Source organism: Littorina saxatilis, linkage group LG1, assembly GCF_037325665.1.
Source record: "Littorina saxatilis isolate snail1 linkage group LG1, US_GU_Lsax_2.0, whole genome shotgun sequence".
NCBI lineage: Eukaryota > Metazoa > Mollusca > Gastropoda > Littorinimorpha > Littorinidae > Littorina > Littorina saxatilis.
Genome location: NC_090245.1, coordinates 55,280,589 through 55,295,588, shown reverse-complemented (window position 1 = coordinate 55,295,588; position 15,000 = coordinate 55,280,589). Strand labels below are relative to the sequence as shown.

General features: G+C 42.9%; 1 protein-coding gene across 2 annotated transcripts in view; it reads left to right on the top strand.

The window, feature by feature from the left end:
• Nucleotides 1-15,000, top strand: part of LOC138974364 (alpha-protein kinase 1-like) — a 48,945-nt gene that overhangs the window by 6,920 nt on the left and 27,025 nt on the right. The window contains exons 1-2 of one of the 2 annotated variants that reach the window (XM_070347091.1): nt 10,414-12,090; nt 13,663-14,864. In XM_070347091.1, coding sequence (XP_070203192.1) covers nt 14,568-14,864 — 297 coding nt within the window. In that variant the 5' untranslated portion in view covers nt 10,414-12,090; nt 13,663-14,567. Of the gene's footprint in view, nt 1-10,413; nt 12,091-13,662; nt 14,865-15,000 lie in introns of those variants that run through there. The other variant, XM_070347083.1, reaches the window with a different exon arrangement.

Genomic DNA, 15,000 nt, shown 5'->3' with positions numbered 1-15,000 from the left:
TAACATAAGGACTTCAAGCTCATATTGAGAATGACATGACTGAGAGAGAGAGAGACAGAGACAGACACACACGCAGACAGACAGACAGGGACGGACAGACAGACAGACAGAAGCAGAGAGAAGCACTTCGAAGTAGTTCATACATTTTTGTATTCATGTTCATCAGTACGTACTTCACTGAGATGAAGTGTCACATCGAAAGTTTTTCACAGAAGATACCTTAATATTTCATTAATGTAAAACTATTTCAGCGCAGGGATGTAAGTCTTTGGTTGTCTATTTTCTTTTATCCTATACTCGTATTTCCTCAGTTTCATATGAACCAACGCAAGTGAGAGAATTGTTGTCAGTATAGCGTACATCCAGTTTGTAACTGTAAGCAAAGCTTTTTTTTACGGAGGAGTGGGCGAGACTAAGTACTAGTCTTGTTTTTCGTGATTTTCTTTTTTGAGTCACTTGAGAAAAAGTGACTCTATGTAATCGGTCAGTGTTAGTCTGTCCGGCCGGCCGTCCGGCCGGCCGGCCGTCCGTAGACACCACCTTAACGTTAGACTTTTCTCGGAAACTATCAAAGCGATCGGGCTCATATTTTGTTTAGTCGTGACCTCCAATGACCTCTACACTTTAACGATGGTTTCGTTGACCTTTGACCTTTTTCAAGGTCACAGGTCAGCGTCAAAGGAAAAATTAGACATTTTATATCTTTGACAAAGTTCATCGGATGTGATTGAAACTTTGTAGGATTATTCTTTACATCAAAGTATTTACATCTGTAGCCTTTTACGAACGTTATCAGAAAAACAAGGGAGATAACTAGCCTTTTCTGTTCGGCAACACACAACTTAACGTTGGGCTTTTCTCGGAAACTATAAAAGTGACCGGGCTCAAATTTTATGTGAACGTGACTCATTGTGTTGTGAATAGCAATTTCTTCCTGTCCATCTGATGCCTCATATAATATTCAGAACTGCGAAAGTGACTCGATCGAGCGTTTGCTCTTCTTGTTTTAAGTTTTGTATTAGACTTGAGCTACCTTGTCACTTAAAAAACGTTTGGGATTTTGTGGCTCAGAGCGTGGGAAGCCTCGTAAAAAGGGATTTGTGTCATCTACTGGTCTGCATTTCCTTGCCCCCATAGGAGCATCATATGGAAATGTGGTGTGAAGGGGGGGGGGGGGGGTGTGTGTTGGGGGCGAGTCGCCTACTTTGAAACATACGTGACTTGAAAGCTCTTCTTTCAGGAATGAGGAAAGCATGCCTAAAATAACACTGCAGAAGCCGGGGGGGGGGGGGGGGGGGGGGGGATGGGGAGGGGTGCAGGTTATCGATCCGACGAAATAGATACTTTTTATTTTAAATGCTGAATTGGAAAACGCTATTCCACTGATGGTTGAAGGTGCTGCTTCTCTCATGTCTCTCCACACCCTCTTACCTTCCCCTCCGACTCATCCAACATCCCCCCCAACACACACACACACATTCGTCGACCCCCTTCCAATCCCATTGTTCCCCTTCTCTTTTGCCTGAGGATGAAGCAGATTTGCAAAGAGGTAAAAAAAAATATGTGTGTCACTGTGTCAGACGCTGGGAGAGAGAGTATAAGACACAGACATGGTAAGCCGATCGAAGGATTGGCTGCGGTGATACCCCCATATTAAGATTATCCCCCATTTTATTATCCCCCCATTTTATTATCCCCCCAACAGTCCAACCCCCGATTTAACACTCATCTTCAAATAGCTGACGCAAGATGAGGACGAAAGGGTTAGGGTGGGCATGAGACTGAAATCGGAGTTGCATAGCGTTTTCTGACCTCACCATAAAAAACAGTGACTTGAAACGGGGCGGGGGCTTGGGTCCAGATCAAAGTTTGAAGAGGAATCAGTGGCAACAGGGTTTTTGTGTCGAAATTTATCCTCGTATTTTCCAGCTTCATGTCGTGACCCTTCCTGCGGTGCTAATTTACTCCGATCGGGTTTCCTTGCTTGTTATCCTCTTTGTGTCAGATGGATTTCCTGGATAAGATGCATTTTATCTTGAGACGTATTTGGTGATGTGTGGGAGTCAGTGCTGACAACACGCTGCTTGTGTCTTCGATCACACGACTTCATTTCCTTCTTGTCAGCCGATACTCGCGAGCTTGCATCCACCAAACAACTCATCCCCACCAAGTCCCACACACATGTATAGAAAATCTCCTCAACCCCACCCCCGGCCCTGTCCTCCTCTACTTTGCTCTTATTTTGCACACTCCCAGTGCCCTTCCAATTTTCTGGGAAGAAATGTAGCGGTTCTGTGAGTCCCTAGGCCTACAGACCGGCCGTATGAACGCATCGCACGATGATTTCATTAATTTGCGCAGTGTGCGGGTGAAGCTTGAGATATGAGGCAACAGAATTTGCAGGGATATGAAACGGATGCTTGTTGAAGCAAATGGGAAATAGGAGAGAGAACAAGTCGCGTAAGGCGAAATTACTACATTTAGTCAAGCTGTGGAACTCACAGAATGAAACTGAACGTAGTCCGCCGCTAGTGCAAAAGGCAGTGAAAGTGAGGAGCCTGTTTGGCGCGGTAGCGGTTGCGCTGTACTGCATAGCACGCTTTACTGTACCTCTCTTCGTTTTAACTTTCTGAGCGTGTTTTTAATCCAAACATATCATATCTATATGTTTTTGGAATCAGGAACCGACAAGGAATAAGATGAAATTGTTTTTAAAACGATTTCGGAAATTTAATTTTAATCATAATTTTTATATTTTTATTTTTCAGAGCTTGTTTTTAATCCGAATATAACATATTTATATGTTTTTGGAATCAGAACATGATGAAAAATAAAATAAAAGTAATTTTGGATCGTTTTATAAAAAAATAATTTTAATTACAATTTTCAGATTTTTAATGACCAAAGTCATTAATTAATTTTAAGCCTCCATGCTGAAATGCAATACCGAAGTCCGGCCGTCGTCGAAGATTGTTTGGCCAAAATTTCAATCAATTTGATTGAAAAATGAAGGTGTGACAGTGCCGCCTCAACTTTTACAAAAAGCCGGATATGACGTCATAAGAGACATTTATCAAACAAGTCGCGTAAGGCGAAAATACAATATTTAGTCAAGTAGCTGTCGAACTCACAGAATGAAACTGAACGCAATGCCATTTTACTCGTAGCATCGTCAGGCCACCGCTCATGGCAAAGGCAGTGAAATTGACAAGAAGAGCGGGGTAGTAGTTGCGCTAAGAAGGATAGCACGCTTTTCTGTACCTCTCTTTGTTTTAACTTTCTGAGCGTGTTTTTAATCCAAACATATCATATCTATATGTTTTTGGAATCAGGAACCGACAAGGAATAAGATGAAAGTGTTTTTAAATTGATTTGGACAATTTAATTTTGATAATAATTTTTATATATTTAATTTTCAGAGCTTGTTTTTAATCCGAATATAACATATTTATATGTTTTTGGAATCAGCAAATGATGGAGAATAAGATAAACGTAAATTTGGATCGTTTTATAAATTTTTATTTTTTTTTACAATTTTCCGATTTTTAATGACCAAAGTCATTAATTAATTTTTAAGCCACCAAGCTGAAATGCAATACCGAAGCCCGGGCTTCGTCGAAGATTACTTGACCAAAATTTGAACCAATTTGGTTGAAAAATGAGGGCGTGACAGTGCCGCCTCAACTTTCACGAAAAGCCGGATATGACGTCATCAAAGACATTTATCAAAAAAATGAAAAAAACGTTCGGGGATATCATACCCAGGAACTCTCATGTCAAATTTCATAAAGATCGGTCCAGTAGTTTAGTCTGAATCGCTCTACACACACACACAGACAGACAGACACACACACACACACACACACACACACATACACCACGACCCTCGTCTCGATTCCCCCCTCTACGTTAAAATATTTGACTAAAACTTGACTAAATATAAAAAATGAAAAAAACGTCTGGGGATTTCATACCCAGGAACTCTCATGTAAAATTTCATAAAGATCGGTCCAGTAGTTTAGTCTGAATCGCTCTACACACACACTCACGCACAGACACACACACATACACCACGACCCTCGTCTCGATTCCCCCTCTATGTTAAAACATTTAGTCAAAACTTGACTAAATGTAAAAAGGAGTTTACAAATGATTAAAGCTAGATTACTATCGTCGTTCCCAGCTTATTTAGAGAAGAATAAAGGAGGGGTAAGGCTGTGTGAGTAAGAAATAAAGACCTCTGTCTTTACTCTGTTTTCCTCTGACTGTCTCTTTCTCAGTTTCTGTCTGTCTGTGTCTCTCTGTCTGTGTCTCTCTCTGTCTCTGTCTGTCTGTCTGTCTGTGTCTCTCTGTCTGTGTCTCTCTCTGTCTCTGTCTGTCTGTCTGTCTGTCTGTCTGTCTCTCTCTCCCTCACACTTCTACAGCTCTATAAACCTCACATGTGTGCAGTATTTTAATGGCTAAAAATATTTCCGCACACCGTTCAAAAAACGTGATGTGTGGACAGACAAACGTACGCTCTGATCGCTTCTGTCATCACAATCAACAGTCACTAAGTTCACCAGCTGTAACAAGTTCACAACAATCACAAAGTTCAATAAGATCATGTCCTTGACTGACAAAACACCCAGCAGGCGTCCGAAGGCCGCGGAAAAGGTCACTTGGTAACACTCTGCTTCGTCATCCTAAAAGAACATGTGCACTAACTGAAGTGGACCAGTCGTTTGACCTTTCGTCACTCTTCCTTGATCCCCTTTGTTTTCTTTCATGTTTTTAATTTCCGCTTGTTGATGGATTTCCGCCGTTTTTCTGAAGTCACACGATGTTTTGTGTCGAAAGTTGGAAACAGCGAACAATTGTTTTCTTCCATTTTCTTCGTCGGGAGGTGGAATCGAGTTGCATGATAGGAACTGGAAGATTTGCCCGGGCTCAGCGACATAGCCTTGTTTGTACCCTTTTTACTGTATGCTAGATAAGTTATGAATTTTCATTATATATATATATATATATATTATATGTTTTTCCACAGTGCTACAGTGATGTCGTTGATAAGGTAAACATGTCGACGGCTGCAGTAATGGTTTGCATTTGTTGTGAAGTACTATTATAAAAGAAAATACGCCTTTCAAATAGTGACAGCTGCTTAGGTCAATAATGTCGATCAGCTCATCTAATCTGGACGTACTATCAAGTATACTAGAATATTCTCGCCGTGTGCATCAATACTGAGACCTATTAAGTGGTAGTCGGAGAACATATATTAGATCATTTAATTTTGTGCCCAATTGTCGTATCTCTCTCTCTCTCTCTCTCTCTCTCTCTCTCTCTCTCTCTCTCTCTCTCTCTCTCTCTCTCTCTCTCTCTCTCTCTCTCTCTCTCTCTCTCTCTCTCTCTCTCTCTCTCTCTCTCTCCCTCCTCCCTCTCTCTCCCTCTGTCCCCCCCTCTCTCTCGAGTCTCTCTCTCTTCCTCTCTCTCTGTCTGCCTATCTGTCTCTCTTTCTACAAAAGGTGGTCAGAGTTAACACTTTGCGCAGTCCAGATAAACTAACACCCAGGCCAATAACGTATACGTAAGAAGTGAATAATTAATAACCATAGGGAATTAGCTTAGAATACCAAACGTTCGTCTCAGCAAGTATCACAGCAATATAATAGCTAGAGCAGTGATCTCTGCGATTTTCACAGGGTAATATTGATACATATCGGCGGGGAGTCTCGTTTCGGTGACCAGGGGAAAACGTACATAACTATCGACCCAAACATTCCTGTAACTGCCGTGGCAATATGTTGGTACAGTAATGGCAAACGACATCCTTGCAATGATTGTATCAGGAAGACATCAAGCTGGCATAGATACAAGAAAATAACCAGTTAGCGATTACTGTTACATAGCCCTTTGTTACGAATGTAGTAAACGAGAATGCCTCGGGCGTATTTGTAACAAGCGAGAAGAGAAGTGATGGGGCCATACATCTATATATATATATATACGACTTGTGTCTGTCTGTCTGTGTGTGTGTGTGTGTGTGTGTGTCCGCGATGCACGGCCAAAGTTCTCGGTGGATCTTTTTCAAATTTGGAGACCGTATTCAGCTACACCCCGGACACAACCTCATCGATGAGATATTTCAACACGTGCTCTCAGCGCGCAGCGCTGAACCGATTTTGGTTTTTCTCTGGATCCATTCCCAGTAACTCTTCCTTATCTTCTCCAGTGTTTTCAGCCGCGTTTATCTCCCTTCCTCCGTGCGGTGCGCCGGCAAAGCCGGCGTACACCCGGCGAAGCGGGTATTCATCTAGTACATATATATCTGTGTCAAGGCATAAAGCGAATGGAGGATTAAATGCCTCAGGATTATTTGTCTCTGACGAGAGGAAGAGGAAGATCATATAAGATATTTGTCGGTGTCAAAGTTCAGTCGAGCAGCGTTAGCTGGATGACATAAAGATTAAAGAGCATCTGAGCAACATAGGTCGAAAGAGCGTCTTAGTTGCTACTGTCCAGTCATCACATAGTCTCACCTGGGTCGTCCATATCTGTCTGTCCCAAGGTAACATTTAGTCACTGTTGTCCGTTGTTGGTGGGGTTCCACATATATATCAACTGCATAAGAACCTGACATTACTGATATGAAAATGGCATATTTGTTTGATCGTTTTATAATCGCCTTCTTGTGTTTATCTGTATACAGACTACGTTGATTTTGAAGGTTGGGCAGATTGATATCTCTGCAGCGGCCGAATAGACAAGACGATAGCTTTTGCTTGAAGCTGAGGCGGTCGGTTTTATGCCGACTTGCCAAGGTGATGTCAGTCTGGTATTCCTGAACGACGATTAAACTTCACCACCCTGTACCTCAACGTTTGTTGTTCATTGAACGAACTGAGTGTGACCGGCACGGTTGGCCTAGTGGTAAGGCGTCCGCCCCGTGATCGGGAGGTCGTGGGTTCGAACCCCGGCCGGGTCATACCTAAGACTTTAAAATTGGCAATCTAGTGGCTGCTCCGCCTGGTGTCAGACATTATGGGGTTAGTGCTAGGACTGGTTGGTCCGGTGTCAGAATGTGACTGGGTGAGACATGAAGCCTGTGCTGCGACTTCTGTCTTGTGTGTGGCGCACGTTATATGTCAAAGCAGCACCGCCCTGATATGGCCCTTCGTGGTCGGCTGGGCGTTAAGCAAACAAACAAACCTAGTGTGAGAGTGTCACGTCAACTCTACGACGTCCGTACAGTAAACTATTGAACGTTTGGCTGATAACAGTTGTTTTACTCTGCAGTATGCCTAACTCTTTATCGAAAACCATAACATATTAATCTCCGAGTCTAACCAAAATCTTCATTGAATGCCAGGCCATGTTGAAGGAAAAACATGTCGATGTAAAGAACAGACCAAAGCAAACCAGCTTTTGTTGTCTTATTTTGGCGTTTGTTTTGCACGTTGATTTACACAAGGTGATATTTATGAATATCAAAAGGTCTTCGCCTTTGATTGCCCAATAAAGGTAATCGGTGAAAATCAGCCAGTGCACATCATTCTTTCAGTGTTGTGAGTGTAGGTAAAAACCGATAAGACTTTCGAATTATTGGCATTGGGTGATATCGGCAGAAGATGGCAGGTCTGCGTTTCTAATTTCTGGATAAAGGTTTGCATCAGCACTCTACGGTGTAGTGGGGACATTAACAGAGTCACTGTGATGGTGTGTAGTGAAATAACGACCAGTTACAGCAATTCCCACAAGGCGATATAGCTGAATATCATAAGATCTCCGCCCTGATTCCCTGAAGGAAATGATCAGGGTACATGTATATAGCTCGGTGCTGGGTGTAGTAATTAACGGAGATATCCCCATAGTGTCTCCGACAGGCGACGCCCCAACAGCTCAAGACGCAGAAGCTGATAAGGTCATCCCTCAGGACGAGGGAGCTATCCCATTCATCGATTTACGTTTCTCGCTTATCATCGACCTTAACACTACCACCTTCCAATCTCTGTACTTGGTCCCAGACCAATCACGTGGTAACCAGGGATGCACGAGGAAGTGGCCAACTGGGTGGGAACTTATTGCTTGATCGGATTGGTTGAAATTGAGATTTGTTAGATATTTTACTAATCCGGCTCAGTGCTAGAGTCCCAGCTCCAGACCATGGTCACCATGCCATCTCCTTTGCTGTGTGTGTGTGTGTGTGTGTGTGTGTGTGTGTGTGTGTGTGTGTGTGTGTGTGTGTGAGAGAGTATATGTGTATGTGTCATCTCCTTTGCTGTGTGTGTGTGTGTGTGTGTGTGTGTGTGTGTGTGTGTGTGTGTGTGTGTGTGTGTGTGTGTGTGTATGTGTGTAAATATGTTATGCCTGCGTCAATATGGTTCACATACATTGAAATTCGAGTAACACGAATTCCAACTCTCCGTCATCCATACCTTCGTCTTTTTTAAAACACGTATTTTGAACGATTTGTCTCCCTTGTGTTTTGCTTTGCTTTTGGCATCGAAACATTTGTCCCTGCGAACACCGGACATAACTTTTCTGGCATCACTCCGCAGTAATTAGACCTGCGACAAATGTGTCTTGAGGGTGATTTGTGCAGCGGACATCCTCGTGCTTTGTCTCCTTGGTCTGACGGACTAGGCTGATGAATGCTATGTGGCTGTGAACTCCCAAACCCTCGGTGTTTACTGTCAGGAGTTGATGGATGAAGCGTCTCCCCGACGGACAGATACTCATTCTTTCTGGCGAACTCCAGACAGGTCGGGATGAAAATTAGCCTTCAAGTTCAAGCGGTGAAAGCTTTTGAATTCCAAGTACAGTTCGTGATCATGAGTATTTCTGATGACGTCGATTTTGATAGGGGACGGTGGATTTTTTGGACGGTTTTATTTACTTAGCATTTGCATTCGCATATTTGTACATCAAATACTTCAGCTCCTGTGACGGAAGAACATTGAGAAATGTAAACGGAGACTTTGATGTTTGAAACCTTTTGACACTAGTACTTATGCATGTGTGTGTGTGTGTGTGTGTGTGTTTGTGTGTGTGTGGGCGCGCGCGTGCTTGGCGTACGTGCGTATGTCAGTCTCTCTGTGTTTCTGCGTGGCAATCAGAGCTACTCTTTTCGCCTAGCTTGCGTTCACAACTATTAATTATTTAATAGTGGGCTTGTCAGTTTGGTAGAGAGTAGACAAACCTGTTCGTGTCGTGTAGAAGTTATACAGGGTGGGCCATAAAAAGTGTCCACATTTAATTTGTTAATATTTTTCCTGTAAAGTGATATTTTCTTTTTTGTTTCAGATAGAATTTGAGACAAGCATCTTAGAATTCTTTTAAAGCCTGAATGGATCGCATTCCAGTACAGGAAAGGACCAAAATTGTTGAACTTTACTTTGCTACCAATTCTGTGGTTCTCGCCCAGCGCGCTTTTCGGAGAGAGTTCCCTGGCACACACTGTCCATGTGCGAGAACTGTGAAGCGCCTCGTGGATAAATTCAGGAACACTGGTAGTCTCGCAGTGGTGGCTGGATGTGTTCATGGGGCTGATTAGGTGCCCAAAATCTCATGTTTTGTTTGTTGACATGTCCACTCAAATGAAAATGGGCTTCATCGCTGAAGAAAATGAGGTCGAGAACTCCTGGGTTGTTTTCAATTCTTTCAGAAATGCTTTGACTGAATTCTAACCTTTCTCTTTTGTTTGCGTCAGTTTGTTGTTGGAGAATTTGTATCTTGTACGGAAACAATCCTAAGTCTTTGTGTATGATCCTTCGTACAGATGTCCTCGAGATACCGACTTCCTGTGACAGCCGCCTTGTTGATTTTCGTGGGGATTCCTGCAAACGGTCCCTTACTGCTTCAATGTTAGCTGGACTTCTAGCAGAAAATGGTCGACCACTATGTCCTTTATTGTTATCTGCGAGACTACCAGTGTTCCTGAATTTATCCACGAGGCGCTTCACAGTTCTCGCACATGGACAGTGTGTGCCAGGGAACTCTCTCCGAAAAGCGCGCTGGGCGAGAACCACAGAATTGGTAGCAAAGTAAAGTTCAACGATTTTGGTCCTTTCCTGAACTGGAATGCGATCCATTCAGGCTATAAAAGAATTCTAAGATGCTTGTCTCAAATTCTATCTGAAACAGAAAAGAAAATATCACTTTACAGAAAAAATATTAACAAATAAAATGTGGACACTAAGTCTTTTTATGGGCCACCCTGTACATGTAGGCCCTACATGCTGACATATAGCAAAGAAACTACCTTATGTACAGTGTTTGCATATAGCTGTTCGAGAAATCCTTGCAGTGCTCTATGTATTTACTCAAATGACAGCAACACCGCAGAAGAAATCTGTGTGTCTGTACATGAAGGCAATTTAGCTGCATGCATAATAACACACTCTGTTGAGCACTGCTTAGATCTCTTATAAAACTGGTCTTGTATGACAACAGTGGTGCGGCAGTGTTACCGTGTTCCGTATAACTGCTGCCAATCAACATGTAGCAATGGTTTGAAAAAGTTGTCGACCTCGAGCGGAAAGCTCAGTGAACGCTGTGAGAAATATGCGGTTGTTCTTTCGACCAAGGCGGACCTGTTGTTAACGTTTTTCAAAATTGTTTTGACTTAGTAGCCTACATGTATATCAAACTCAACTCAACTCAACTCAACTCAACTCAAATTTATTAATCCATATGGAAATTATGTTGTAACAATACTCATTTCCAATCAAAAGAATAAGAATGCATACTAAACACAGTCTCACTAACGCAAACAGTCATCCGTCAAGTCAAGTCTGCCAACTCACAACTCACTCACACAACAACAGCAACAGCAATACAAATTAACAAAAACCATAATTCCAATAACAAAAAGACGTCCAAGAGTCCACCTCCACATCCACGCACACACAAGGTTTACAAAGCACCACATGTCGACTAGAACACCGCACATTTGGGCTACGGTAATACAGTTACTAAAAATACATACATTACAGATAACCCAGCAACAGAGTACAGTAATAATTATGACAGAGAAACATGATAGAGGCCTCTAACATGTGATTGGTTGAAAGCATGGATAGCTCTGGGAACAAAAGAATTGCGGAAACGTGACGTTCTAGCAACCATAGCCCTCAGTCTACCACTCCTGTCAATGCGTCGAGAGTCAAATTCAGGTTTCAGTGGGTGTGTCTCGTCAGCCAAAATTGAGGTCAGTCGGTCAGTCAGTCGTCTCTGGCAAACTGATTGAATGGTCTCTTGCTTCCTGCCTACAACAGATCCAGCCTTCTTGACTAGCTTTTCTAGCCTGTCACTATCCTGTTTACTAAGGTTACCCCCCCAGCACACACATGCATATGTCAACACGCTACCAACAGTGGACAGATAGAACATTTGCAGGATGTCATTGCGAACAGAGAACGATCTAAGCTTCCTTAGACAGTACATGCGCGTGTGCGCTTTCTTCAAGATTTGGTCAGTGTTGGCATGCCAAGACAGCTTGTTGTCGATCACTACACCTAGGTAGCGATAGCTTTCAACCTGTTCGACTTCAACACCGGCTATCACGATAGGCTTGTGTGCTACCTTTTTTCTTCTAGTGTCAAAAATCATTTCTTTAGTTTTTCCTGTGTTCAAGTCCAGGTAATTCTCGTCGCACCAGTCCACAAAGCTGCTAACTTCTTGTCTGTAGTGTGTGTCATTGTCGTCAGTAATCTGTCCTGTAAGTCCAGTATCGTCAGCAAATTTGTCGATGAAGCACGACCCGTGAGAACTCCTGCAGTCAGCAGTATACAGGGAGAACAGAAAAGGTGACAATACTGTTCCCTGCGGAGCTCCTGTGTTGGTATTCAGTACACTAGATAGCGCGGTCTGCGGAGCACCGGTGTTTGTGTTCGGGCCATTAGATGGTACTGTACCAGCCCTAACAAACTGGGGTCGGTTGGTCAGATAGTCTGTGACCCACAATACAGTTGGAACGCTAATTTTCATCTTCAGTAGCTTTTCAGCAACAGTGGCAGGTTTAGAAAGTAATATATTCTCGGTTTACTCAGTGTCTGTTTGTTGGACGAAGTGAGAACCGATCCACACTGACTGACCCGCACGGGAAAGGTGTGTGCCAGTATAAACATCATTAGGATCTTTCGTTTAAAAGTTCATGTTTCAAATTCTGCACGACTGTTCTAACATGGTGTCATAATACCCAAAACTTATTTGAAATGACCAGCTTGACGGTTAAAGATGTCGATGGTTTGACAACATTCAGTGCTGCAAAAAATGTAGCCAATGGCTGATTTGAATGTACCGGCAGGCTTACTGTCACCTTTGATGTAACATTATAATCCAGCAAAAAACGTCTTCGTAGTAATTATAAGCATTAAAGGATGTCCAGTCTTGGTATTCGACTGAGTGAAAGATTGCTCTAGATGTGTGTGGAGAAAAAAGTATTATGAAGCTCTGGATAAAGGATTTTACAAGAAGGAAGAGAATCAACGTGACGCAGATCGGAATACTACAATTTGTTTTCCTCAAAATCTTCAACAGGTTGCTTTCCATGGTCAAAGCCGGGTTAAAAGTAAAACAAACAAAATTGTCATATCAAGGGGAACAAAAGCAATTTTTGTTGCGCGTTTTCGCCGTGCGTGCGTACGTGCGTGCGTTTGTGAGAGGTACCTGCGTGCGTGCGAATGTTCGTGTGTGTGTGTGTGTGTGTGTGTGCGTGTATGTGAGAGAGAGAGAGAGAGAGAGAGAGAGAGAGAGAGAGAGATGACGTGATAACAAATAACTTTTCTGTTGTTGATCGGTATCATTTGAACCATTGACGAAGTTGTCGTAGACCAGAATCTTTGCCATATGAAGGGTGATTTGAATAAAAATATATGACACGACTCTTTTGGGGTAAACTCATGCATGTGACAGATTTCTGTAACAAGCAGTGGTCCTGGAGGCGATAGCTATCTGTGAGAAAAAAATCGGTATGCAACATGCAGCGTTTACGCACTCGTAATGATAAGGAGTGTGCAAAATCAATAACATTTTTTGGCATTTTTGGCCGGTCGCGACTGTAACTTTACAAAATCGATACGACCTTTCCTTCCTTCTTTCCTCCCCTTCTTGATTTTCCCTGTTTATTCCGTTTCAAAGTGTTACCAGAGATCCCTGGCCTTGTGCGGAATTCTGGAATCATATGCCGCCAGCGTCTGTTCTTTTCTGCTGTTATCTTTGCTTACAATATTGAGCACTGCTGAAGAGAATGTCTGTGGTTGGCTGAGCAACCGATAATCATTAAGTCTGACATATTCAGATGATACAGCCTCTATGCGTTCAGCAAAACATAAAACCTTGTCTTTTTCAGCATTCTAGCAAGATAGTCCTATCATTACTTTGTGTGTGTTTGTTCTCCTTTTTCTCTTTCTTTCTTTTCTTCTTTCGGCTTTGTTTACAATTTTGGTTTGAGCGTAAGTGTCTGCAAACGTTTTGTTTTGCAACTAAAAAGAACATTTTCCTCGTTCCCTATTGCTCTAGCTGTGCTCAGAGGGAAAAGGGGAGGAAAAGATTACCCAAAACAAATGTCATCTTTGTTTTCTTCCCATCACATGTCAAGTACCCTTTCAGTCTGGACGTCAGCCTAACTCGAATATTTACAAGTCTGTTACCTTAAACCCTATCTCACTATGTTTTCAGATGGTCTCGAGACGAACTTCTTGTTTTTGTGACACTTCAAGCGAACCATCAAGAACGATCTAGTACCAGTGCACCCAACAAAAAGGACACGGCTGGCGATTTCACAGGTCACATCCACCCAGACGTCAGTGAGTGCAGCGTAATATTGGCGTCTATTGAACTCCGGCTTTTATGTCAATCTTACCTTGTTCACCTAGCCTTCGCAGCAGCGCCATACAAGTTTCAGATTGCTGACCTAGAAATCTCCCAGCAGTGACGTCACAGACGTTGCACTGAAACGGCAAGGAGGAAGCCTGGCCGCACAGCAATTTTGTCAGTCGACGAGAACATTCTGAGACAGTGCTAAAAGAGCAGAAAGTGGTAACGAAGTGTCCGAGGAAAGTGTAGACCAAGGCGGTGAAAACTTACTGGAGACCGCCCAGATAACAAAATTCTGGGAGGCAAATTAGACGAGCTTCCGGTGCCGAGAGGGGGGCGCACTCTGGTGGAGGCAAAGAGCAATAACCTCTGTATTGTCTCCAAGGAGATCTCGTCCTGGGGTTGTCTCGCTCAGCCGAAAAAGGAGCCGAGGCAGCTTTTGTCATTCTGTCGTCTTTTTCTGAATGAGGAAGTGATTGAAGTGGAAAACCGGACAATCTTGATAGGATTACTTCGTCTGATTCGTTGCTTTTTGTTTTGAAAGAACGTGCCTTTTATAAGCAGATCAAGAGGAGTGTTTTGTAATATATTAGTTACTTTTAGGATCTGCTATTTTTTTCAAAGATAAAATTCTTGGATAATATTCGGTGCACAGTGTTTACTCAGGGAAAGCTCTTTTCAACCCAATAACCAACCAAGAAATCTCCTTAATAAATAAAACCAGACAAGTGACCTTGACCCTTGGGACAAAAACCCGATTCATCAAAATGTCGTTGCAACTGTTTCATCTACACAACGAGACCAGAGAGTCTTGCCCGGACTTCATGGGACAGAACTACCGTGCCAGCTTCCACACCAGATCATCAGCCAAAGGACCCAGGAAGAAGATTTACCGTGCCCATTTGGATGGCGAAGGACCGCGGAAGGGAGAGCACGCAGTGGTGAAAGTGTTTCGGAACGCCCCGGGAACGGAAGTGATGTGTGACGCCGAGATCGCCAAACATGTCATGGCGCGCAAGCTGGCGCGCAAGTTCAACAAGATGGTGCCAGATGCCAGTGATAAGGTGAGAGACATGGTTTTGGTTTTGGTTTTTGGTGGTGTATTTGTTTATCTGAATGTGCATCTGTGGTCTTTCTTTGGTTTTGTTTCTGTCCATTTTGTTTTCGGTTTGTCCGCTTGGGGTTTTTTTTCGTTGAGAG